The sequence below is a fragment of the Ursus maritimus genome, unplaced genomic scaffold, assembly GCF_017311325.1.
Source record: "Ursus maritimus isolate PB19 unplaced genomic scaffold, ASM1731132v1 scaffold_13, whole genome shotgun sequence".
Taxonomy (NCBI): Eukaryota; Metazoa; Chordata; class Mammalia; order Carnivora; family Ursidae; genus Ursus; species Ursus maritimus.
The window spans coordinates 20,000,000-20,027,337 of record NW_024423675.1 but is presented as its reverse complement, the minus strand read 5'-3'; the positions used below and the strand labels follow the sequence as shown (position 1 = coordinate 20,027,337).

Sequence of the window (27,338 nt, the reverse complement as noted above, 5' to 3'; positions counted from 1 at the left end):
ACTGGCACAAAAAACAGGCACATAGATCAATAGTAAGGAATAGAGAACCCAGAAATAAACCCACACTTATATGGTCACAAGGACATGATAAAAAGCAAGAATACACAATGGGGAAACAACAGTCTCTTCAATAAATGGTGTTGGGAAAATTGGACAGCAACATGCAAAAGAATGAAACTGGATCATTCTTACATTATACAGAAAACAATCTCAAGGGGCGCCTGGGTGGCACAGCGGTTAAGCGTCTGCCTTCGGCTCAGGGCGTGATCCCGGCGTTATGGGATCGAGCCCCACATCAGGTTCCTCCGCTATGAGCCTGCTTCTCCCTCTCCCATTCCCCCTGCTTGTGTTCCCTCTCTCACTGGCTGTCTCTCTCTCTGTCAAATAAATAAATAAAATCTTTAAAAAAAAAAAAAAAGAAAACAATCTCAAAAGGGATTAAAAGACCTAAATGTAAGATCTGAAACCACAAAACTCCTAAAAGAAAATATAGGCAGTGAACTCATGGACATCAGTCTTAGTAATATTTTTTTGGATCAGTCTCTTCAGGCAAGAGAAACAAAAGCAAAAATAAACTGTTGGATTACATCAAACTAAAAAGCTTTTACACAGTGAAGGCAACCATGAACAAAATTAAACGGCAACCTACTGATTTTGGGAGATATTTGCAAATGATATATCCAATAAGGAGTTAATATCCAAAGTACATAAAGAACTCATTCAACTCAACACCAAAAAACCCCTCGAAGAATATAATTTAAAAATGGGCAGAAAACCCGAACAGACATTTTTCCAAAGAATAGACATACAAATGGCCAACAGACACATGAAAAGATGCTCAACACCACTAATCAGGGAAATGCAAATCAAAACCACAATGAGAGATCACCTCACACCACTCAGAATGGCTATTATCAAAAGGACAAGAACTAACAAGTGTTGGCAAAGATTGGGAGAAGAGGAACCTCCTGTGCACTACTGGTGAGAATGTAAATTGGTGCAGCCACTATGGAAAGCAGTATGCAGGTCCCTTGAAAAATTAAAAGTAGAAATACCATATAATTAAGTAATTCCACTACTGGGTATTTACTCGAAGAAAAGGAAAACACTAATTTAAAAAAATATATGCACCCCTATGTTTATTGCAGCATTTTTCACAATAGCCAAGTTACGGAAGCAACCTAAACATCTATTGATAGATGAATGGATAAAGATGTGGTATATATACACACAATGGAATATTATGCAATAATAAAAAATGAATCTTGCTATTTGCAACAACATGGATGGACCTACAGGGTATTATGCTAAGTGAAATAAATCAAAGACAAATACTATATGATTCCACTTACATATGGAATCTTAAAAACAAATGAATAAGCAAACAAAAACCAGAAGCAGACTAATAAATACAGAGAATAATCTGGTAATTGCCAGAGTTGAGGACATGAGAGGGGATGAGCAAGATAGATGAACGCGATTAAAAGGGGGGCACCTGGGTTGGTTAAGCGTCCCAACTCTTGGTTGCGGCTCAGTTCATGATCTCAGGGTTGTGTGATGAAGCCCCAAGTCAGGCTCCATGCTCAGCAGAGAGCCTGCTTGAGATTCTCTTCCTCTCCCTCTGCTCCTCCCCCACTCACACACACGTGCACACACACACTCTTTCTCACTCTCTCTCTCAAATAAATCTTTTAAAAAGGGGGATTAAGAGGTACAAACTAGTTATAAAGAAGTCATGGGAATGAAAAGTACAGCATAGGGAATATAGTCAATAAAGTTATAATAACTTTGTATGGTGACAGATGGTAACTACACTTACTTTGGTGAGCATTTCATAAGGTAACTTGTTGAATCACCGTGTTATATACCTGAAACTAATATAATATTGTAGGTCGACCATACTTCCATAAAAAATTTTAAAAAAATGTTGGAGGTCTCACATGGCCTGATTTCAAAACACATTACAAAGCTAGAGTAATCAAAACAGCGTGGTACTGACATACAGACAGACAGAGCAATGAAATAGAACAGAAGCCCAGAAACAAACCTTCACGCATACAGCCAAATGATGGACAAGGGTGCCAGGAATGTTCAATGAGGAAGTGACGGCACTTCAACAAATGATGCTGGGAAAAGTAGACATCCACGTGCAAAGGAACGAAGTCAATACCCTCACTTACATCACACGCAAAGATTAACTAAAATGGATTGAAGACCTAAATGTAAGAACTGAAACTATAAAATTCCTAGGAGAAAACAGGGGAAAAGCCTCAGGACATTGGATGTGTCAGTGATTTTTTGGATATAACACCAAAAGCAAAAGTAAAAAAACCCCTAGAACTACAACAAACTTAAAAACTCTGTGCATCGATGGGGTGCCTGATTGGCCCAGTTGCTAGAACATGCAACTCTTAATCTCAGGGTCATGAGTTCGAGCCCCATGTTGGGCATAGAGATTACTTTAAAACAAAACCCAAAAAACCTTCTGTGCATCAAAGGGCACAATCAACAGAGTGAAAAGGCAACCTATGGGAGAAAATATCTGCAGATCGTATACCTGCCTGATAAGGGGTTAATACCCTGAATACATAAAGAACTCCTTCAATTTAACAACAACAAAAAACCCAAACAGACCAACTAAAAGAATGGGCAAAGGACTTGCAAGGACATTAATCCAGGGATGATATACAAACGGCCAATACACATATGAAAAGACGTCCAACATCACTAAGTATTAGAGAAATGCAAATCGAAATCACAATGAGCTACCCCTTCACCCCCTTACGACGGCTACTATAAAAAACTTAACAGGTGTTGGCAGAGATGTGAAGAAACTCGAACCTCTGTGCACTGTTGGTGGTAATGTAAGACAGTGCAGCCTCAATGAGAAACAGTTCAGATACTCCCCCCAAAATTAAAAACAGAACTACTCTATGATCCAGTAATTCCACTTCTGGATGTATACCCAAAAGAACTGAAAGCGGGATTTCAAAGAGCTATTTACACAGCCTGTTCAAAGCAGGATAATTCACCATGGCCGTGAGGCAGAAGCAAACCGAATGCCCATTGATAGACGACTGCATAAACAAAATATCGGATCTGCATAAAGGAAATATTATTCAGCTTTAAAAAGGAAGAACGTCCTGTCACATGCTTCAACATGGACAAACCTGGAGGACATCATGCTGAGTGAAATAAGCCAGTACAAAAAGAGAAATACTGTATGATTCCACTTACGTGAGGTATCTGAACTCATCAAATTCACAGAAACAAAGTAGAATGGCGGTTGCTAGGAGCTGGGGCGCGGGGAAGAGGATATGGGGATTTTTTTTTTTTTTAACAGATACAGAGTTTAAGTTTTACAAAATGAAAAAGTTCTAGAGTTCTGTTGCAGAGCAATGTGAATATACCTAACATTACTGACCTGTACACTTCAAAATAGTATGGTCAATGTTATGTTACAGGTTTTTTTTTTTTTTTAATCACTTTTTCAAAAAGGCTGGGGTGCCTGGCTGGCTCAGTCAGTAGAACATGTGACTCTTGATCCCACGGTTGTGAGTTCGAGCTTCACGTCCAATGTAGAGATCGCTTGAAAAATAAGATCTTTTACAAAGGGGCGGGGGGAAGATAGATGGGTCCAAAAGGTCCAGCTTGCATAGCAGGCCGAAGGTCAGGCGTTTACATGACGGAGGACAGGTAGCGGTACTCTTACCATGAGTTGTTAGATTAGTTATAAATACTGAGGGGGCTGTTTGGGGGGAGATAGTTTAATCTTTTTCACTGGAAGTAGAACATATAGCCTGCTGTGGATAAAAAAAAATTTTAAGACTTAGATCCTTAAATCGTTTCGACATGAGCCCATCACACTATACAATAGGCGTGTCCCCAGGGGATTTTGCTGAGCCCTCGCCAGAGACAAGCCCCAGACTAGAAGGGCCCTAGGAAGGTCTATTTCTTCCTGGAAATGTAGGTATTTTCTAATGGTCTCTGAAAGCCATCCAGTCTGGGGTACCTGCCTTCTTCCCATTACTCTTGGCATTTTGAAGGGTGAGGAGCCATTGATAACAGCTTTTCTCCAAGCCGAATAGTACATCTACTTTTATTTCCAAATCTTCACTTGGCTAAGATGGGATAATGGTAATCTCAGTTTCTTTGGCTTTTGTCATTTATTCAAAGGCCAAACTTACCCTGCAAAGAATGGCAAACTAATAAGCTAATTACCATCATAATGTTACCATTTATTGAGCACCTACTCACCACATCAGACACTGTGCTAGGCAATTTGCCCATTTAATGTTTTGTTCCCCCCAAGCTGAACTATAATAAAATATTCCCATTTTACAGTTGAAGCTAAAGAAATTAAATTGCTTGCCCACGTCTGAAGCAGGAGATAGTGAGGATTCAAACGGAGATTTGCCATACAGCTAAGCCTAGACCCTTTGGACATTGTATCACCTCCCTACTCACAGGAAGTTACAATTAGAAGGACTGTCTGGTCTAGTCATTTTATTTCAAATGAGAAGAAAGAGGTAAAATACTCTTTTTTCCATCTATTTTCCTTATTTAATAAAGAGTAGATTGTCCAAAGTAGTCTTTTCTATATGTTTCTGCTTACTCGTGCTCTTAATAGGAGAACCAGAAAAATCCTAGTACCTAACCAGAAAATTATTATTAGAGGTTACAAGAATCAGTGCAGATGTTAATGAAGGAGTGTGTTCCTCGTAGTGTTGACCACCACTCTTCCTATATGCAAAAATCCAATTTCTTCATTGCACAGTTCATTTAACTACTGAGCGGACAAACACTTCAATCCCAGAATTGTTAAATCGGGACTTTAAGATTAGAATTGAAGTAGTGAATAGAGAATAGAAGAAAAAGTCATTTACTTAGAAAAATCATGGATATATTTGCATCTTACATTTCTCGTAGCACAAAGTACACTTATATTCATTTTTCCATAATACCTAATGGGGGGGGGGAAGCTTATTTCTTTTAAAATCCTTAGACTACTCCCTAAAATCAGTATCTGAAGAACTTTCAATATTTGTCACTACCGAAAAACAAATGTTCGTGTCTGTTATCACTGCTTAAGAATGAAGGAGACCTGACTTCCTGTTCCCGTTGGTAAACTGCATCGTGTTAGAAAGAAGGAATAGGCAGGGGTTCCAGGAAGGTGTGATGACTCTGAATTCGGTTGAGAAGCTGCTGTGCCACAGGCTTGAATTCTGTTTCCCACTGGAGTTTGTGATAGTTTTTTAGGTCTTGGTCAAAACTGCCATCCAGGGCTAGCTCTTCATCTGTATCGGAAAAATTAAAATTACAGCAATTATTTGGAAATGCAATCCTATTGGATAAAGTTTAATTTTTGTTGGCAGAAGTTAAACTCATCCTGGGTCATCTCTGATTCCAATACGACACACGGATATGCTTTGGGGATTAAGATGGTTTTTTTTTTTACAGAAGTAGTTCTTTACTGTCTTTGGTGCTTTAAACTAGACTTATTTAAAAATATTCGTAATCTCTTAATAAAAAGAATAATCTTCTCAAAAGAAAAAATCCTAGGTTGAAATGAGCTCTTATTTCGACTAATCCCTAAATGTTTCTATGTAAGTCCACATCCAAAGTCAGATCACAACTTCTCAGAAGAGACAAAATATTAATGGTTACTTCCTTATCTGCACATTAGAAAAGTCAATTACTTTAGCGATTGGCAGATATAAAAGGAATCGGGAAGTCTTTGGGGGAAAGTAGCACAGTTGAATTTGACACCGTAAACTTGACTTTAAAATCAATTTTGCTGGCTTCAAAGTAGCCCCATCGTGCTGCTTTGAAAAGGCAATGCCCCATGCTCTTGCCAATAACAGTGAATAGGAGACTTTGAGAATCCCAAGGAGTATTAGAATCCCAAGTCACTCTATGTATAATGCAAAAAGCGCTAGTTACAACAACAACAAAAAAGTGAAATTACAACCTTAATTTGCTTCTTAGTCCAAGGGCACCCTGAGTTCTGCAAACATCATAAGTATATCCAATCCAAATAGGAAGATAAACGGCCACAGAGGTTTCTGTGCCAACCTGCCACACCATTTTTACCTGTTTATATTGGGCCTCACGCCCCATGTGAAGGACTTCAGGAAAATGCACCGGCCTGCCAGTCAGAAGATTGGCTCTGCCACTTCCGAGGTCTGTGGCAGAGGCGGACTTTGTAAGTGGGAACCACTAAGCCCGAAAGTGACCACAAATATTGCTACTTACATAACTAGCAAACTTTTTTCCATGGGGCCAATTAAAATCCCATTATAAAATGCTTCATTACTGTTTACATCGAATTTTCTACACTGACTATTTTCCTTGACCCTGTGTACTTTGGCACCGTTGGTGTCAGCGTCGGCACTCAGAATAAGATAAGGGGGCCTGGAATCCCCGTTTGTACCCTCCCCTCCTCTTCTCCAACCAAGAGGACAGCTATGCAGCACTGAGATAAGTTCTGGACAGACACAAACACTTCAGCGAGGCGCTCCACGGAGGCCGGTGAGCAAACCTGGATCTCCCCACCCACACGCTAACCAGGGCCTTGAGAGGACAATGCAGGTGGCTTTCGGTGCCTCCAAGCCCTTCCCACCGGACTACTTCCAGACAAGAGCAGCCTGAGAGACACAGCACTTTCAGATTGCTAGATCATCTTCTGGCTCACTCTTTTCTAGGTTTTCTGAACACAAACTTCTATTAGACAATGAATTCTCTTACTTTATGCCCTTTTTTCCCCCGAAAAGGCTTAGGGCCAACAGCTCCCCGGGCACTGGGCGTTTCCTCTGCCCCGGGGCTTTGGTTGGATTTAGTAGGTTTAGCAAATCTCGAGTTGGGTGTTTGGGGGCTTTTTTCAATCTAAGGTCAAGACTATATTACTTTTCTTGAGGTTTGGCCTCAGATTAGTTAATCCACACTCAGACCCTATTAATTTGTAAATCGGGTTAGACACCATAACAAAAGTGGCCAAATAGCCACAGGTAAGAGAAAAGCAGTCTGCGGTTTGAAAGTCAATACAGCAAATACCTAAGAAAGTGCCCCTCTGACGCTCCGTATTACATTTTGGAACTTTACTGCCAAGAACGCCAGAGGACAATTGACATCTGTGATTTTCAAACTCTTGACTGTGACCTAAAAACTACATATGTCATGACTGGACAGAGACTTACAAACTTATGTATAAGCCACTGTTTCACAATAGTTACTTAGCTTTACTACATGTGCTATATTCTGGTATTTTCTTCCTTGGCCACCTCGTTTTTTAAGGATGCTGGACACTGTGAAGAGCACAGATTTAGATAACCAAACATTCTAAAGCTTTCTTCGTGCAGAGCGCACTTCTAATACTAGAACTTAAGGCAAGGTATTCAAAAGGTATAGAAAGAGGTAAGGAACTCAAAACACTAAATTTCTTGGTGATCATTACGTCACCATCTCTAATATAGTTTCAGTATTCTGCGGTATCAGCAAAAGCTTCTCCTCCTCACTGCGCTATCCTGCAGCTTGCGGCTGGCACCAGGCAGCTACTGAGGGTTTAATTATTGCCCTATTATAAGGCACAGTCCTCACAGTCCATGCTGTTTGGCGTGGGCTTGTTAATGCAATTTCTTTCTTTCTTTCTTTTTTTTAGAAATTTATTTAAGTCATCTCTACACCCAATATGGGGCTCGAACTCACAACCCCGAGATCAAGAGTTGAATGCTCCACCGACTGAGCCAGCCGGGTGCCCCTTTAACGTGATCCTTTAACTTGAACATCGGGCCCCACGCTACCCCTTGTCTCGTAACGTAGGTGCTAAGTGGCGTATACCTTATAATGAACAAAACACAACCTGTGTACTTTACGTTCACAATACATGCTCTGATCGCCAGTTGCCAGCTCCCGTGAGAGCAGCTCAGGGTAGACTAGGGCGCCAGGGTACAGCACTTAAGAACTTCAACATAAATACACGGCTAATGAGTTGGTAAGAAGTGACTGCGATCATCGGGAAGTTTTAGACAACATACATTTTAAGCCAGTTTCCAAAAAGAAAGTCAGCCTCCCAATGTCCCAACCATGCAGAGGACCATCAGTTTCTCCTTCCACCGCCCCCGCCCCGCCTCAGTCACCCAGCAAGAAAAACTCAAATAACTTATATTTCTATATCGATTGCCTTGTCGTCATCTCTAAAAACAGTGCTCATGTTTCAGCATGGGGCTCTGTGACTTAACGGCTCATCCTGTTTCCCAAATGAGTGGCTTTTTAGCTGTCTTTGTGAAAGGGTGGAAATTCAAGCCCACTCTCACCCCCATATCCATAGGGCTTGCTGCTGCCCGACTGGTCAGACACAGCTGCAACCCTGTCAGAAGTAATGGTCTGTGGAGGGAGAAACCAGGAAATGGCCCAGTCCTGAGGGTCTGTAAGGAAGGCCTTTGGTCATGTGAGAAATCCCTGACAAACGGTGCTGGTTACTTGGCTCCCTAATCAACTGGCTTTATTTTTGTTATCCATGCCACAGTCCCCTTCCAGGGGTTGGCGTGGGGATTTAGAAAGTTAGCCACTCCACAGGCATCTATCAAGGACCTCCTTCGTAGGCGGCAATATCCTTTCCCTAAAGTGGCTCAACTGGAGTGGGGAAACAAGATAAAAGTTACAGATCAAGAACACAGGAGACGTTACACCGTTCGTGATTGCTATTTAAGAAGTACAGATTTCCTATGACTAGACCGCGGACTTGGAAGGGATGTGAGAAGGGTCTGCCGGGATAGGCAGCACCTGGCTAGGCGGGTGAGGGTACGGCACACGCAAAGGCTCAGTGGTTGGGGAAGCACAAGGAGAGGCCAACCTGGTCCTAAGGGAAGGCTGAGGGAGGGGGGAGCAGGCACTAGGCCTACTAGAATGAAGCGCCTGCCAGGTTCTGTCCCTGCTGAGGAGCTGGCCATGCCCACACCAGCTTCCAAGGGGCCCTTGTTGCCCGTGGCCCCGCCATTTTGTTATTTATGGTTGTCTCCTCCAGACCTAAGTGCCCAAGGAAGCCAGGGCTAGCCTGCGGTGGAGGCAGCTGCTGCCTAAGCCCCGAAGGCCCTATAGCCCAAGGGAGTGATGCACAGACCAATTACACCTCTTCCCCAAATGGGAGACGAATAGGAAGGTGAGCCAACAGCGGAGGAGTGTCACACTGAGGGCAGCAAGAGGCCCCCCGGAGACAGCTGAAGTCAGGACCAAGCGGGAGCTTACGGGCACTTCTTGCATAACAGCAGGGACAGAGCAGAGCTGCGTCCCCCGCAGGGTGGAGCGGATGATGGCCTGCTGCTGAAGTGGTCCGTCAGGGACTCTGGTTTCATCTGGAATGACTGTCCACGTCCTGAGTGCCTCTCCAGGAGGCTTTGGGTGATGTGCCCCCTTTCCTTAAAGGCCTTCCTTAACCAGGGCAGGGGTTCTCAAGCCTGGCTGCCTAGCAAACTCAGCTGGGGAACTTTGGGGGGAAAAAATGCAGATAATGGGCCACACCCCCGAGTTCCTTAGATCAGAATTTCTGGGGATGGGGTCAGGACAAGTGTGTGTTTTTTAAATTCCACGCCTGATTCCAATGTTCTGCCACACTTGTGAGCTGAATTAAGGCAAGTTGAGCGCAGACTTTGGCTCCTGGCAACCTGAGAAAGCTCAGGGTTCCCAGAGCACACCGTGAACCTCAATGATTGAAAATCATGTTCATTTTTTCTTACTCCTACACACACACACACACACACACACACACACACACACACACACTTATTTTCCCGGGAGAAAGCAAATTTCACATCAACTTAGCAATCCTGAGTCTTTCAGATAACTTCTGGTTCTGAGTTCCTGTTTAATAACACTGTTACAACACTTAGAATTTACAAAGCACCTTCAAAACCCGGCTTTGAGGACGTGCTGTGTGGCCGGCGCTCTGTCAAGCGCTCTGCACAGGCCTCCTCCTTTACCGCGCTAATAACTCTGCAAAGTGCCCATCAATTGCCCCTAGCTTAGAGACGAGAAAATACAAATTCAGGGAGGTTAAGCGCAACGTCAAAAACTTAGAAGTGACAAAAGCAAGGTTTTAAACTCTGAACTGGTCTTTTCAGGACGCGCTCTGTTCGATCCTCACTACTCCCTGTGGCACGGCAGGGTTACCACGTCCCCATCGTAGAGACGGGAAGACAGGTGCTGAAATTCTCTTGTCGAATCACACCGTAAGAGAACACGGGGATTTGAATCCATGACTGCTGAGTCACACTGAGCCTTTCCACGTGGCCATGCTGATCCAACACAGTGGCTGGGTAATGGTAGGCACATTGCCTCCATTTGGGGGAAAGGATTATTGAAAACACTCATTTATTTACTCAAATCATTGTTTTTAGACCTAACCCAGGACCAAAAAAAAAAAAAAAAAATTCTCCAAAAAACCTTTTTTTAAATGTAAGGAACTATCCTCTTTCCTTCGGTTTCTATCAGTGATTTCCTACCTTTCAGTGGTCTGAACCCCACTGTAAAGTCCAAATAGTTTCACAGACACCCTTCCACATTATAACTGATACGGCTATTAATTAAAACGTATAGATGTGGAGGTACCTGCATGGCTCAGTCACTTAAGCTTCCCACTCTTTGCTTTAGCTCAGGTCATGATCTCAGGTTCGTGAGATCAAGCCCCGCGTGGGGCTCTATGCTCAGGGGGGAGTCTGTTTAAGATTCTCTCTCTTCCCCTCTCCCTCTGTCCCTCCTCACCCCCAGTGCTCTCACTCTCTCTCAAAATGAATAAGTAAATCTTTAAAATAAAATGTATAGATACATTAAAAGCATGACTTAATTCGGAATAGCTTTTAGCCGTATTTCTCAATTACGACAGCTATATATTTTTAAACAGCAATAATTTATGCTGAGATCTTGGATTCAAGCAGTCTACAAAAAAATGCAAAAAAGAAAAGAAAAAGCAACAGAAATCATGACAGTATCCAATGAGTTAAAAGTCCTTGTGCCCCCACTGTAAATAACATTCAGCCTCTTCCAGATACTTCCAAATTTACACAGCTACTCAAACACATACCAATCTTTATTCATGCAGGTCAGAGAAAAAAACAATTCTCTTACTCTGATAAAACTCACGGACTCACGGTCAGAAGTTATACGCAAGTAATGAATCATGGAACTTTACATCAAAAACTAGGGATGTACTGTATGGTGACTAACATAATTAAAAAATATTATTAAAAAAAAAGGTCTTACCTAAAAATGATGGCAGCAGGACTAAGAGCGTGTTGGTGTCTTCATCTCCAAAACACGATGAAGCATTGGTGATATTTTCACTGAAGTTCCATAAAGTTTTGCAAACCAAGCTGGCCAGCTGCCAGTCGGTAGGACCAAAATGTCTTAAACAATCCACCAACCTGAGTTTTTAAAAAGTCAAATTGAGAAGTCATTAGGTCAGAATCTTTAATTTTTATATTTTTAGCATAATGATGATTATCCTTCCGTATTATTTAATATGTATTATATGTAACTTGGTGATTATTTTTAAGCATCTCACATCTACAAACTTAAGTAGCTAGAAAGTAGCAATAACCTACTTCTGAATTATTTTAAGAGTCGTAGCTTGGCGGTTCCAAACGCTGAAATACCTCCACCCTGGGAAACTATGAGAAAGTCGGGACTCCGTGCCTTGAAACTTACTTTTTAATGCCACCTCCTTCTTTTAGGATGACACGCTTGTCTTTATCCACAGTGAGATTTAGGAGAACGCCACAGGCAGAAAAGCAAACATCCTGATGCTCGGCATCCAGCAGTGCGATCATGAACTTATGTACTGGGAGCGTAGAGAAAACACGCGGACCAATAAAGCTCAGGGTTCCCAGCTGTGCCTCAGTTTACAAACGGCAAAGGGGGAAATGGGGAGTGGCTTACAGAACTGGAAACTGGCTAGAGGGCTTAATCCATTCTCCCGAAGGCTTTCACCATGCCCAGCTGTGCGCCTGCCAACACCCGCTGCACTAGAACCCGCCCCCGCCCCAGTCCTCGGAACCCAGGTAGTGCTGTATCTGACCCAGGCGGCAGCTCCCTCTCCAGGGCAGTGATACAGTCCCTTCTCGTAGAAAAGGGGAACAAAATCTTGGGTCCAACCACACAGGTGACATTCATCTCTAACACCTGATTCTTCTCAAAGGCCCTTTTGAACCTTCACCAGCAATTTTCTTTAAATACACAACCCTGGGGCAGGAGAGTAGGCTCCGGCTGAGATCTTCTCTAAAGTCTTCCAGGGTTTGTAAGAGAAGACGTGCTCAGGGGGCTGGAAAGCAGCCCGTAGCAAGGCAGGACTCCCAGGGTAGGGGACAGCTCAGGGCAAGACAGGCCCCCCCACCTTTGGGAACCACTTTCCTTTACTTCCAGGAAACGGAACTCTTCGTCCTGTTTTCTTCACACCCCCAGCAGGGGCAGGGCAAAGGGCTGGGGGAGGCTGGATAAAAGTGTGTGCTCTGCCTCCTCCTGTTCTCCCCCACACCTGACAGGTGGCCATCCTGCTCTGACTTTGCTCCCACGGGTGGGTCACTTATGTGTGTGTGTTTCAGAGTCTAAAGAATGGGGGCTCCTGGGTGGCTCAGTTGGTAAAGCGTCTGCCTTCGGCTTAGGTAGTGATCCCGTGGGGGGGGCATCCAGAGATCGATCATAAACAATACTCATGATCGTTATGCATGTTCTAAAACCTATTTAATGGCACTATTCTTTATATACCCTCCGATCACTAGCTTTTTCGCTACTGTATTACATGTCTGAGGCTGATTCATGTTGATCCATGAAAATCTAGTTCATTTATTTTAATTGATGTAGAACTTTTTTTTTTTTTAAGTAGACCCCACTGCCCAGTGTGGTGCTCAAGGCAGGGCTTGAACTCATGACCCTGATGAGATCAAGACCTGAGCTGAGATTAAGGGTTGGACACTTAACCAACTGAGCCCCCCAGGCACCCCAATATAGAACTTTTTGTTGCGTGAATGTCAGAATGTATTTTACACTTAGGATTTCTCCATTTTTTGCTATTACGAGACATACTGTTATGGACATTCTAGTACATAAAGGAGAATGTCTCTTGAGTCCGTTCTCAGGGACAGTAGTGATGACTACAGATTACTTGTTTCCCTTAAACACACGCACACACACACACACACACACACCGTCTCGGCGCTCTGAAGACCACTCACAAAGGAAAGAGGAACCGTGAGAACACGGCCCAGATCTGTGTTGGCACACTGAGCCGAAGGCCCAAGTACGGATGGAACAGAATGTAAAGCACTACTCGTCCCAGAGCAGAGACAAGTATCACATTGTCATGACCCAAGCTCTAAAACTGCTTAGCTGTTTATTGGCAAGAAGAACATGTTTATGAACATTAAGTGCCATTAACTCACCATTTTTCTGCACAATGAAATCGCAGATGTCATGGTGCTGGGAGAGGTTTCCAAAAACACGCACAGCCTCTAGGATTCCATCCATGTTATTACTCACAAGAAGCTTTATGAGCACTGGGTTTGGGGACCAGAGAAAGAAAATCAGTGAATTTAACCTTTAATGTAAAGGCTACCAGACACCAGCATCGTACTAAATACCAATAACTCAAAAATCTTAAAGTGACAATAAAATACAAAGTATAAGGGACTTTAGCAAGAACTAAGACCCTAATTTCCCCCCATATTCTGATTTCTTAGGAACAAATCAGGCTCTTTGATATTTGTACAAGAAATCAGAAAATATGAATGACACCGATTCTATGTTCCATTAATAAAGTCAAAGTCTTAAACATTCATCTACCCAAACCCAGTTCTGAACCTTACATTCAGCAATATATAGCTTTTTGTCTTGAATTACAGACTTCTTCACTTGATAGTAAGATAAGTTGTTGATTGTGGCCGTAGTATTGATCACCAGCTCCTCACAATCCTCAATTGACTTGTGTTCTGAAAGAAGAGTAAGGAAAAGAGTATGGAAGACTCATTGCTGGGGCAGAAATATGACCTCCTAAGGGCCCCGAAGCAGAGCCCGGGCCAAGCCGTTGTCCCAGATGAGGTCTGTGCAGGGCACTGTTTGCTGCTTTACCTCCCAGGACTCTTCCTGCAGGGAAATGCACCAAACGCAGGAGACCACTCTTGACCAGGTTCTAGAACACTCTAAGCTCAATCCCTCCTCTCAGGGGGTCTGGAAAAACTGGGCTGACGTAGGCCCTGTGATTGCAGTCAAGTGAGGGCGCCAACACACTGGCAAGCCGAGCTGTGTCTCATCTCCACCGGTTTCTGGTGTTCCTCGGCTCTCCTGGGGGCTCTACCCTGGGAATGTGTGCCTCACACCTCCACCTGTCAGCAGAATGACCCTGAGGGCATAATCTCTCCATAACTCCTACCTGTGCTGTCCTCCAAACACAGAATCTGATCACTTCTCACCTCCTCTACTACCTTTTAGCCCATCCCTCACCTCTTAACTGGCTTTTCTTCTTCCACCTTCCTCCCTGAGTCTATCCTTAACATGGCCATCCTTTCAAAGTAAGTCAGCCAACATATCTTGTCCTACTTGGGCCTCAGGCTCCCTGGGCAGCCCCAGTTCTTTTTATTGTGGGGGGTGGGGCCCAGAGGGAGAGGAAGAGCAAGGATCTTGAGCAGGCTCCACGTCCAGCCTGGCGCCCGATGCGGGGCTCGATCCCACGACCCCGAGATCATGACCTGAGCTGAAATCAAGAGTTGGATGCTTAACCGACTGAGCCACCCAGGCGCCCCTGGGCAGCCCCAGTTCTAACATCTCAGGCCTCATTTGCTGTTCCAGCCCTCAGGTCCCCAGTGCCAACCACACTGGTCTTGCCTCCCCCCCTTTTTTAAACATATCAGCATGATCCTGCCTGAACCTTTGCACTGCTATTCCCTTCTAGAATATACTCTGTTTCCAGTTATCCACGTGGTTCACCCCTCACATCCTTCAGGTTGTTGCTTAGATGTCACCTTATTGAACATAGTTTCCTTAACCTTCCTATATAAAACAGCATCCATTACTCTCTTTCCCCGACCCTATTTTTATCTTCTCCATAGCACGCGTAATCATCTGACCTGTTATGTGTTTAACGTTTGTCTTCTAGTCCTAAAATGCAAGCTCTATGAGACTGGGGATCTGTCCGTTTTATTTATTGTTGCATTCTCAGCAGCTAGAACGGGGTCTGGCACATAGGGGGCTCAATAGATAGTGGCCGAATGCAGCAACAAGTGAAGGATTGACCTCTTACTCAGCACGTGAGACCCTTAGTAATTCTGTCCCTGCCGTCCACTCAGCCTCCAGACTCATCTCCCAGCAGATGTAGAAATGCCAGTGAGGAGTCCAATTCCGCCCCCCCTCCCCAGACTGATGACACGAGACCTTGCGCAGTGTTCGGGGACCTGGGTTTTTTCTCTTGCCTTGGAAGGAGAATTCATTAGCTCATCTAGGAAAGGAAAGGATAGCCCTTCTGTGGCACCACCTTCCCTGTAGTGTCTGGGATCTAGGGCAAGAGGGTAGGTACTCACAGCTACCAGGCGGCTATCACAGCAGCACCAAGCGCCGTATGCGCACTTAGCCCCACAAAAGCAAATGATGAATGCTGCTTTAAATGCACTTACGAGCATTCGGACCCACCATAATTCATACTCTGAAGGTACGTCTGTCTCAGCTCAAGCACCCTAACAAAGTACTACAGATCTGGGGCTTACATAGCAGAAATTTCTTTTCTCACAGTTCTGGAGGTTGGAAGTCTGGGATCAGGACGCCAGCATGGTTGGGTTCTGGCGAGAACTCTCCCCAGCTTGCAGATGGCCGCCTTCTTGCTGTCGCCTCACGTGGTGGAGAGAAAGCAAGAGCAAGCTCCCTGGCGTCTCCTCTTATAAGGACACTAATCCCACCACAAGCACCCTAGCTTCATGACCTTGTCTACCCCTGATTATCTCCCAAAGGCTCCACCTCCAAATACCTTCACACTGAGGGTTAGGGGTTCAACATATGAAGCTGGGGAGTGGCGGATACGATTTAGTTCCTATTAACCTCCTAATATCTCATTTTACATATGAGACCACTGAGGCTGACTCAGAGCTCCTAGAAAGCACACACTACATGTTTTTAAACCTTGTGATGCACTGAATGTCTGTGTTCCTCTCCAAATTCATATGTACAAGCCCCAGTGTGAAGTCACCCCCAGTGTGACCGAATCTGGAGCTACAGCCTGAGGGGAGGCGACGAGGGGTTAAACGAGTCATCAGGACGGGGCCCTCATCCAGTAGGGCTGCTGCCCTTCTAAGAGGTGGAAAGCAGCATCTATAAGACAGAAAGAGCATCCTTGCCAGACACCAACCCTGCTGGCACTTGACCTTGGGCTTCCAGCCTCCAGAACTGTGATGTGAGAAAACAGATCTGTGGTTTAAGCCACCCTATCTGTGATAGTTTGCTATACAGGAGCCCGAGCAGACTAAGAGAAACCTCCTTTAGCATAGGATTCACTATGCACTAAGGACTCAATAATGGATCTTCATGAAGAGCAGGGGGCAAAGTTCAAACGTCACCCCAAAACATCATTCTCATCGGGTATTAATGTTTCTTACAACAAGAAGATCTTTCAGAGCCCGGTAAGTAGTAGCTAAGTTGATCTCTCTGTGCGGCAGTTAATTTCCCTGCTCACTGGTGGGCAGGGTGCCTGTGGGAAATGACAAGGCCTAAACAGTGGAGGGGCATGCTAGAGACTGAACTACGGCCTCCCCAAATTCATATGTTGAAGCCCTAATGGAACTGTATTTGAAAATACAACTTTTAAGGGGTAATTATGATTAAATGAGGTCATAAGGGTGGAATTCTTATCCAATAGGGTTGGTGGCTTTTATCAGAAGAGGAAGGAGGATGCCTGGGGGACTCAGCTGAAGCGTCTGCCTTCAGCTCAGGTCATGATCTCAGGGTCCTGGGATGGGGTCTCCCATCGGGCTCCTTGCTCAGCAAGGAGCCTGCTTCTCCTTCTCCCTCTGTCTGCTGCCCACCCCCCCCCACTTGTGTGTGTGCGCTCTCTCTCTAACAAATAAAGAAATAAAATTATATTAAATTTAAAAAAAAGAGGGAGAGAGAGAGTGCATGCTCTCCAAGTGCACATGCCAGCAGAGACTGTGTGCAGCCACAGCAAGAAGGCAGCCATCCTCAAGCCAGCAAGACAGACCTCCCCAGAACACAGCCATGATGTCAGCCTGATCTCAGACTTCCGGTCTCCAGAGTGTGAGGAAATAAATCTGTTGTTGAAGTCACCCAGTCTATGCTCTTTTGTCATGGCAGCCCTAGCCGACTGGGATGGGTGTTGGTACCACGAAGTGGGCTGCTGCTGTAACAAGTCCCTGAAAGTGTGGCAGCAGCTTTGGAACTGGGGAATGGGGGAAGCTAGAGGAGTCTGAGGTACATGCTAGAACTGTGAAATTTTAGAGACAATTCGGGGGAGGGCTTAGAAAGAAAAGAGAGCAGGAGAGAAAGCTTCCATCTTCTTAGGGAATACATCCATAGTCATGAACAGAATGTTCGTAGAAATATGGACATAAAGGCCATTCTGGTGAGGTCTCAGATGGAAATGAGGAGCAGCTTACTGGAAACTGCAGGGAAGGTAATCATTATAAGGTGGCAAAGAACTTGGCTGAACTATGTTTGCATCTAGCGTTTTGTGACAGGTAGAATTTGCAAGCAACAATACTGGGTATTTAGCTGAGCTTTCTAAGCAAAAGTGTTTGAGGTGTGGCTTGGCTTCTCCCGACACTATAGTAAAAGGTGAGGAGACAGATGAACTGAAGAAAGAATTGTTTTTTTGTTTTTTTTTTCCCAAAGATTTTTAAAATTTATTTATTTGATAGAGAGAGAGACAGCCAGTGAGAGAAGGAACACAGGCAGGGGGAGTGGGAGAGGAAGAAGCAGGCTCCCAGCAGAGGAGGCTGATGCGGGGCTCGATCCCAGGACTCTGGGATCACACCCTGAGCTGAAGGCAGACGCTTAATGACTGAACCACCCAAGCGCCCCTGAAGAAAGAATTGTTAAGCAAAAGGAACTGGAACCTGAAGATCTGGAAAATTTTCAGTCTACCCTATGGCAAAAAGTGAGGAAGCATGTGCTAGAGAGAAGCAAGCGTGCATTTGGAATGTCATTCAATACGGAGTTTCTGGGATTCTATGAGCAGAAACACTGCCAGTTTGTACGGAAAGGCTCTGAGACAGGAAGGCTATCCTTGCATGTGACAGGACAGGAGGAGAGAGCTATTGAGCTGTGAGTGGGCATTATTTTTACAGAAGAGTGGAAATGACCCCAAAGGTGAGTGAGAGATCACCAGGGCCACTGCCTCGGTTTCAACAGGCCAGACAATCCCCCCCCGCCCCAGCAAGCCCCACAAGCCCTGAGGACAAGACCAACTTGCAGAGCCCCGGCACCCTAACTGACAGAGAGGTGGAAGCCAGACCACTGCCCCAGTGGGTTGATCAGGAAGGCAGAGCACTGAACCAAAGACGATTGCTTTCAAGTCTTAAAATAAGATGGAATTCACCTTGCTAGCTTGTAGACTTGCCTGGGAAGTGCCACCTTTTCCTTTTTCCCTCTTTCTCCCTTTGGAACGGGAATGTCTATCCTAGGGCTGCCCCACCCCTGTATTTCGGAAGCATGTAATCTGCCCAGTTTCACAGGTTCACAGGAGAGGAATTCTTCCTCAGGATGTATGGTATCTTGAGTCTCACAGTATCTGATTTAGATGATATTTCAATGATATGTTGATCCTTAAACTTTAGAGTTGATGCCAGAATGAGTTAAAATTTTTGAAGCTATTGAGATGGAATAAGTGTGTTTTGCATGTGAGAAGGACATGAATTTGGGGGGGGGGCAGGAGCAGAATATTATTGACTGAATTGTGTCCCCCCCCCCAAATTCATTTGTGGAAGCCCTAACCTCCAATGTGATTGTAATTAGGGACAGGGGTTTTAGGAGGGAAAGTTAGATGAGGTTGTCAGGGTAGAGTTCTTATCCGATAGAACTGGTGGTCTTAGAAGAAGAGAAAGAGAGAGACCATCCTCTCTCTCCCTGAGGGCACGCTCAGAGGAACCGCCATGTGATGACCTGGTGAGAAGGCAGCTGTCTGCAAGTCCAGAGGACAGCTCTCATCCCAGACTCCACTGACCGGCCCCCGACCTTGGGTTTCCAGCCTCCAGAACCACGAGAAACAAATTTCTGTGGTTTAAGCCACCCAGTCTGTGGTAGTTTGTTATGGAAGAGTGCAGTGGCGAATAACGGGGGGAAATGGGACCTGAACGACTGGGGGCCATAATTACAGATACTGTAAAAACTTGTAAAAGAAAAAGATACCCTCTCATCATGTGGACTAACCCAGGAAAAATTAAGGATTTTAAACTCTTTGTGCTTAGTTTGGTCAATTTCTGGCAAGTTGATCGGTACACTTTTTTTTTTAATTGTGATAAAATCCACAGACCATAAAATTCACCCTTTTCAAGGTGTATACTTCAGTGGGTTTTAGTAACTATTTTTTCTTTTGTTTTCTTTCCTTTTCATACATATATATGTATATATATATGAAAAATATATTTTAATATATTCTTTTAAATCTGGATTTTCAAATTTAAAACATATATATGTATGTATACATATGTATACATTATAAATTTATAAAATTTAAAACATGTATGTATATATGTGTATACATACATATATATATGAATTACTTTTGGGGCAGTTCTGAACAGAAGAGGAATTTTCCTGCGTGCAGCTGAGAAGGCTCACTCAAGCGAGCCCATTGCGCCCCCTGAAACCCTCACGGGGCGGCGGGGAGGAGGGGGGCGGGGTGTCACGGGACTGCGCCCCCTGCAGGCAGCGGCCGGCCGGCGCGGGCCTTACCCAGCGTGGCGAGCAGCAGGCCCACGGCGCGCGGGTTGGCGGCCAGCGCCGGGCCGATGCCAGGGTGGATGGCTAAGTTGGCGAGCACGCGGGTCAGCTTGATGAGCACGTCCTCCGCCTGGGCCCGCGGCCTCGGCGCCTGGCACTGCTCCGCTCCTGCCGCCCGCTTCTCCGCACACTGGTCCAGTTGGTAGAACGTATGGAACAATGACAGCAGGGTCGGGATGCTCCCTTTCTCTTTGGAAAGCTGTTCGCGAGCCTGGTTATTTTTCGCTGTCAGGTTGCCGAGGATAAAGACAAGACGGACGACTAAATCCTGCAGTAAAGGGAAGATGGTGACAAGCGCACAGGGGCCGGGACGAGTCGTGCGAAAGAGCACAGTACTTATGCACGGGTTAATTAATAGTACGATGGAGCACATCTGGCTTCTACTAACTTGTCTAACATTTGATTCCCAAGATTGGTGCAAATTGACGGAGGAGATTAAAAGCATTTGGCAACAATGAAAGAATACAAACTGAGGGATGCTATTAGCAAGGGCTATTAACTTCAGATCCTTCATCTGAAATTCTGGCTGGCCTTTTTTTTTTTTTTTTAATCCCCCAGAGAACAATTAGTTGAGTGGGATAAGATTACTGACAAGGTGTTATGTAAATCTAAGCTATGACACTAACAGGTTTCTTGAGCACCCAAATCTTTCCCCAAGAGCCCACCTGCCACTGAAGCATCGTGTTTCTAAATATCAGGTGTTCTCACGAGGCTTCCTCAGATTGTTAAGGCAGGCTTCTCTGGCTGGGCTCCGGAGACTTCTGAGGCAGGATAATCTTTGCTGGGGGGGGGGCTGTGTTTAGCAGCAGTATTCCTGGCCCCTACTAGAGATGCCAGTAGCGCCTCCCCAGATGTCACGACCAAGAAAGTTTAACCGTTTTTTTAACAAGGCTTCACACCCAACATGGGGCTTGAACTCACAACCCCGAGATCAAGAACTGCATGCTCTACCAGCTGAGCCAGGCAGGCGCCCCACAACCAAAAAGGTTTAAATGTCCTGGGGGCAAAATCACCCCCAGTTGAGAATCACTGTGTTATATAAATATACCACTTTAAAGCAGTACTTTTCTTTCTCAACCAGGGTAGTGGTTACGTGGGTGACACCTTTATCACGATTTGCTAAATTGTGCTTGTGTGTTTTATGTACCTTCCTGCATGTCAGCTATATTTCACAATAAATAAATGTTTCTAGAAATCCCAAGCTGAGAACAATTTACAACTAAACAGGATACAAAAACAACTCCGTTCTTAATTCTACAACAACAGACAAACGAGTACAGTTGGCCTTCCCCCTACCCACCGATCATGAGGGAATTCCTCTGGGAGGAAGAGACTTTAAAGGACACTTACAGAAGAGCTGTAACTGATCTGGCCGCTAACTCTCATTGCGCCAGGCGCTGTGCAATTTGACAGACAAGACACTGGGGTTTGTAGAAACTGCCTTGTCACACGGCTAGTGAGGAGTGAGGCAGGATTTGAACCCAGATTCCCCCTGAGCTGGAGTCTTCTCTATAGCCAAGGCCTGCCTCCCATAGGGCCTGTCCTGTAGGATCGCCTTTGCCTGGACTTTTGGAGAGCACTTAAGGAATTATATCCTTTCAAAATGCAAATATGTGGGGCGCCTGGGTCGCTTGTCCTGTTAAGCCTCCGACTCTTGATTTTAGCTCAGGTCCTGATCTCAGGGTCTTGAGTTTGAACCCGGGAGTCAGGCTCTGCACTCAGCTCAGAGTCCACTTGTCCCTCTCCCTCCTCCTCCCCAGCTTGCAGGCTGGCTCGCTCTTAAATAAATAAATATAATCTTTCCCAAAAAAAGTAAATAAAAAATAAAATGCAAATATGTCACCAGGAGGGATTCCCAGTAAACCGGCTTTATCAGATCTGTAGTAATTAGCAGCCTTAACCAAAGGGGACAAAGAGCAAAGGCCTGGACCTGTTTTAATGGGGGAGCCAGGTCTAGCTGGGACCTGGGGGTGAGGGTGGGCAGCACAGGAACCGTGGGTGGCAGAGAGTGGAGTGTCACAGACAAAGGACAAGACTTCTAGATTTGCCTGGGGCTACTTGGCCAACACCGACCTGTTGCTGCTTGTTTTTGAAAGAAAAGTTTTCCCTGGCACTGGCCGAGAAGAAGCGAGGCCGCTGCTTGTGCAGCTGGGAACCATTTGTCAACATGAAGAAAGTCGGAGGCTAACACACCAGCAAGAACTGGAGCTGGTCCAGGAGAGAGGTCACACTGGGAAACACCTCCGCTCAGCACGCAACCAATGGCAGCCAGTCATCCAGTTGGGAGAACCCGCTCCTGGGCCACCGGGAGCCTGAATGCCAGTCCATAGATAAGTCTGAATGCTGGGGGCCTGGGAGAATACACTCACAGGAACAATATGAGACAAGGGGCTCTGAAAAGCTTCTAGTCTATTTGCGAGGACGAGGCTAACATATGTGGGATAAGAGCAAAGACGAAGAGGGCCAACCAGGAAGCCAGACACGGAAAGGAATTAGGATCCCCAGCTTGAGAGCCAGGCGGTCTGGTTCATACACGTGACTTCACTTAGCCTCTCCGTGCGTCCATTAACTCATTTGTAGAATGGAGAAAATACTGTATCGTGAGGGCAAACAAGACAGAACGGGGAAAGCACAAATCATGAGGAATGATTCGGGCACTGTTCTGAACCATTTTCACGTACTATCAATAACACTTCAGTAGCATTAAACTGTGTGGGACAGACCCGATGGTCTTGGAGAAGTTTGTATGAAAGGATGCCCAGGGAACAGTGTGTGTGTGTGTGTGTGGGGGGTGATCAGCAAAATTACCTCCAATGGATTTGAATTCCACCTTGAAAAAGGTGTGAAATACAGCTCTCTGGAGGGGAGGATAGGGTGGGTTGGCCAGTAGAAAGCAGCGGGTCTTGAGAAAGAGTACCTGGGACAGTCCCCTTTCTCGGAACTGGGGTCACTTTGTCTGTCTCTGATCACCGGATGGTTCCCTAAAAAAGCTGAAGTCTGTGGGTCTTACATCTAACACAAGCAACACAATTTCATTATAACACCCGTCACCTCACATAAAACCAGTGGTTACTTCACATAATTCCTAATAGCAGAGGCTCCTCCCTGGGTTCTGGAAGGAAAGCACGCCTCCACCCTGGCCACACCCAACAGAAAAGCAGGACGTTTTCCAAACAGGACAGAGGGTGTTTCTGAGAATTAGGTTCCTCGAAGGATATTCCATTTTATATTATCTAAGCTGAGGAACAGGAGCTTTTTGCATCAACTTTGGTGTATGATTTCTGATTAAAGGCATGCCACGTGAGTTCTACCTCTGAAAAATTAGTAACAGTCAGCCATGATGGTAGCAGCAGCAGCCATGAACACACAGCGTTTGTGATGTGCTAGGCACTGTTCCAAGCATTTAGATACACAAATGAATTCACTTAAAGTGATAACTTGTAGTCCTTTCATCTGAACACAGCTGTTCCCAAGCTCTACAATCCAGGTGGTCACCTCCCTCCTGCACTTGACAGTAGCCCCGTCGACGTTTCTGGACTTGACACTGTTCCCCGGATAGTGCGCCTCTCCCATCTCCTCAGAAGCACGGTAAGCAAAACGGGGAAGACATTCTATGTGATTCTGAATGACTTCTTAACAAATTTAAAAAGGAGTTGTATTCTTTTTCCTAAGTCCTATCAGGCTACTCAGTTTACCCCGTAAAATGTCACAGCTGTCTTTGGAAGGATGCTGGACTATTTCTTCTCCCTTCTCCCTCTTCCCAGGCCTTGCTACTTCACCTCTGCCTCCCTGTGTTTGTTCTCCTCCTTCATAGAACCAGCAGGTGTCTCGGGCCCCGTGCCATCTCTGCCCATCATTGCTGACTTGCCAGGAGTATTCAGACCACATCATCCCAGGCTGGAGAAAAAGGCAGCTTTCCGTAGAGATCACTGTCCTTCCAAATTCAAAGGAACTCTGCCCACTGTCACATGTGGTCTAATCTGGGGGAGACTAAGTCCTGCTTTTCTCCTTTGAAAAATTCCCTCAGCCCCTTCAACTTCTAAAATTCTTTGATTGTAGTATCTGTGTGGATCCTAACATGGCACAGATTATCGAGCCCCGCGTGGGAAGGAGAAACTCTAGACTTCAGGGCAGGAAGAGTTAACGCTGCCACCATACCTCNNNTTCCCTGCCTTCAGATGGAAAAAGGAGGGGGTGGTTCCTGGCAGCCATGCTGCCAACTGAAGGATGGCATGCGAGATCGACAAATGGGGATGGCAGATTGCGCGGCTCACGGCACCAAGCTTCCAGCAACTGCTATGTTCACTGTGTCTGTCCTCTTTCTCAGGGTTGGCTAAGGCAGCTTTTCATCCCCCCCACCCCACCTTTCTCAAATGTATTCTCTGTAAATCTAGGGAACATGGACTAGGCCAAAATAGAAGCAGTCTCCCAGGAGGCTGGCAGAGGTGGTGCTTGTCTTGACTCATCTGGAATCCTGAGAGCACCAGCGGAGCAAGAGGGCCGCACGATGCCGCTTGGCTGGCCATGGGTGGTCCGCACTGTGCAGAGGACTGCCTCGGACAGTGTCATAGAGAGGTAATGTATTGTCCCACAACCCAGTCCTTCTCAAGCCCACAGAGTGCCACTTCATTAAATAGTCTATAAAGATGTGAAAAATTAGACAAAGGCCAAAATTATCAATTTGTAGAGTCCACGGATTGAATCCATGGCAGAAAATCATTGTATCGGTATACAAGTCTCCTTCGAGGTACAGGTTCTTTCCCTGATTCTCAGACAGTATCTGAGAACCACCTACAAATCAACCCTGAACTTTTAGAGCATTTTTATTCAATTTAACCCAAGGTTGCAGATTCATACCACAGCTAGGGATTTTGAAACGGCAAAATGAAGATGAATCAGGAGAGAGGATTTTTTGTTTAAAGAAAGCAGTCTAGTGTAACCAGTTCCTACGGACTTTCTCATTTTGCATAAAAATGGAATGGACCCAGCGACAGCTAGGGCCAGCCAGGGCTCAGACCAACAGGTACGCCTACTGCAAGACGCCCAACCTCCAGTGTGCCTTCCAGTCACTGCCTGCGGGGTATTCTCTTTAGTTTCGAGTATGTCGTGTCCTCGCAAGCACGAACGGGGCTCAGCCTTGATGGGCCCTGCGCTGCTGTAAATGAAATTGCTTTAACTGGCACGAAGCATGGAGCCGACACGGCTGAGCCGCTGGCAAGCTCCAGCAGCAGCGGGTGTTGGTGTGAGAGAGACTGGCCTCACGTCGGCAAAGGAGGCTTTCCTTCTACTCAGAGACGTGGGGACTCAGGCTTCACGGAGCTTGCCGAGCCCAAAGTCCAATCCCGGTGAGAAGGGGCAGGACTGGGACCATCTGTGCTTACAGACAATTCCCAAACTCCTTCAGCCCCTCTCCTCCTACCCCGTCCCCCTCACCTGTCCGATCCCCCAGACTTGGCCCCACAGGCATCTGTGATTCCTCACTCCCCTCATCAACCAGTTGCGGAGTTCCCTTTGCTCTGCCGTCTCAAAGCCTTCCCCTACCCCTCCCTCCCATGCCTGCTCCAGAGGCCTGGCTGTAGACTCCTGCCACAAACCCTTGATGGACTCCCCCCTCTGTGATCGACGTTAACACCGCTTCCTGAAGCTCAGCTCAAACACATCCACTGCCTAGTAAATGTCAAAGCCAGTGTCCGATGCCCCGTCCAGCCCGTGTGACCAGTTTCGCATGACCTCACATGATTACTCCTGCCCACAGTCAGCCAAAGCGAACACGGTCCTCCTCGAGGCCCACACCCTTCCCACCGGGCCTTAAAATAACTGGTGTGCATAATGTCGACCATAGGGAAGGTACATATCAAACTATCACAGAAAGAATAAACCACATTCAGCAGACTCCACTTACTTAGGAGAGAACTATTTGATTGAGTAAAGAAAAACATTTTAGAAAGATTTTCAAGATGCCCCATTTAAAATTTGGGTAGAAACGTCTTATGCAGAGTGGATCTGAGAGCTGAATCGGGATCTGTAATTTGCAACACGTACCCAACTTACCACCCTCGAACGACACCTCAACATTGGTCGAACGTATAGGTGGCTTGAAGAACAGATCAGTTTTACCCATGTGGAAGTCAGACTGCACTACCGCAAAAATGCTCATTAACCTTAGGGTCCTGAAAGTGGGTCAACAGTTTGCAGAAGTGCCGAACCATGCAAGAAGACGGGAGAATCTAAGATACTGGAGGCTGAAAACCCAGAATCTAAGTGGAAGGTCATTTAAAAACCAGAAGAGACTACACTCGATGCCTCATCTATCCGTTCTGCCAGCGGCCATCCATTGAGCACCAACTGCGTGCCTCTGGATGTGGCCGTCACGCCAAAGCACCAGGCAAGGCTAGAATTTCACTGTGCTCTGTTCTTTTTTAAGTCCACAGACATAAATCAGGCGTTCGGGTTCCGTACTGAGCGGGGGAAGAGCCAGTTCCACAAGGGCAAAGCAGCAGGCGCTGGAAAGGATGAACGAGCTGAGGGCTTATTGTGCTGCCCTCCCGGTCAGGGGTGCAGACCAAGGCCAAGGCTGAAAAAAGGAGCAAGCTCAGCCAAATACTAGCAGTACCCACTGGGAATGTGCCTGCGGAGGGGCTGGGAAGAGAGCCACAGGGCACGCTCCTGCCAGGCAGGAGGCAGAGGGCAAGCTGGGAGCCAAGTTGCCATATAAAGGCTCCAGGGGAAGGGGTGGAGGTGCCTTCCTAACCAATCCGCACCAGCCCCGCACCAGATGGAGGGGAGAGAGGGGTCACATTCCCTCTGGACTGTCACACAGCTAGAAAGAAGGCAGACGTTTGTGCTTTCAGCCCACACTCTTCAGACATTCCAGGTCTCGCTGTCGACACGACGATTTCTAAGCATTCCAAATCAGACGGTGCCCACTGTGCGTACATGGCCAAACATGATCGCTTACCCGAACAGGCGTCTAAATGGAATGAGGGAGGCATGACTTTGAAAACAGCACAAGCAAGGACACGTCGGGCGATTCCCAGACAGTGTCTGCGAATGCTCTGCTGATGGTCTCGCCTCTGGACGTTCTGTTTTAAAAAAAAAACAAGAAACTGACCATATCTAAAAATGGGGAGGGTTAGCAGGCAGCTGCTCAATGGGTTCAAGTGATGGGAATGTAGATAAAGGTGGATCTTTTTGGACCAGGACCTTTGTAAAATATTGCCCATCTTACAAAGCTTATTTGAGGCATTTCACCGGATCTCCTGCCCAACAGATATTTACAGAAGAAATGGGGAAAAGCCCTTCATGTTCTTCCAGAAAACAAACCCAAACATATTTTGCGGAGATGCTAAATGCAGCCA

At 45.8% G+C, this 27,338-nt stretch overlaps 1 protein-coding gene across 3 annotated transcripts in view; it reads right to left on the bottom strand.

Moving 5' to 3' along the window:
* Positions 1–3,131: 3,131 nt before the first annotated feature.
* Positions 3,132–27,338, bottom strand: part of ARMC2 (armadillo repeat containing 2) — a 99,674-nt gene continuing 75,467 nt past the window's right edge. The window contains exons 13-18 of one of the 3 annotated variants that reach the window (XM_040627605.1): positions 19,933–20,248; positions 13,851–13,973; positions 13,428–13,541; positions 11,698–11,830; positions 11,254–11,414; positions 3,132–5,297 (exon numbers count right to left, since the gene is read on the bottom strand). In XM_040627605.1, the coding sequence (XP_040483539.1) occupies positions 5,140–5,297; positions 11,254–11,414; positions 11,698–11,830; positions 13,428–13,541; positions 13,851–13,973; positions 19,933–20,248 (1,005 nt within the window). In that variant the 3' untranslated portion in view covers positions 3,132–5,139. Of the gene's footprint in view, positions 5,298–11,253; positions 11,415–11,697; positions 11,886–13,427; positions 13,542–13,850; positions 13,974–19,932; positions 20,249–27,338 lie in introns of those variants that run through there. The other 2 variants (XM_040627607.1, XM_040627606.1) reach the window with 2 other exon arrangements.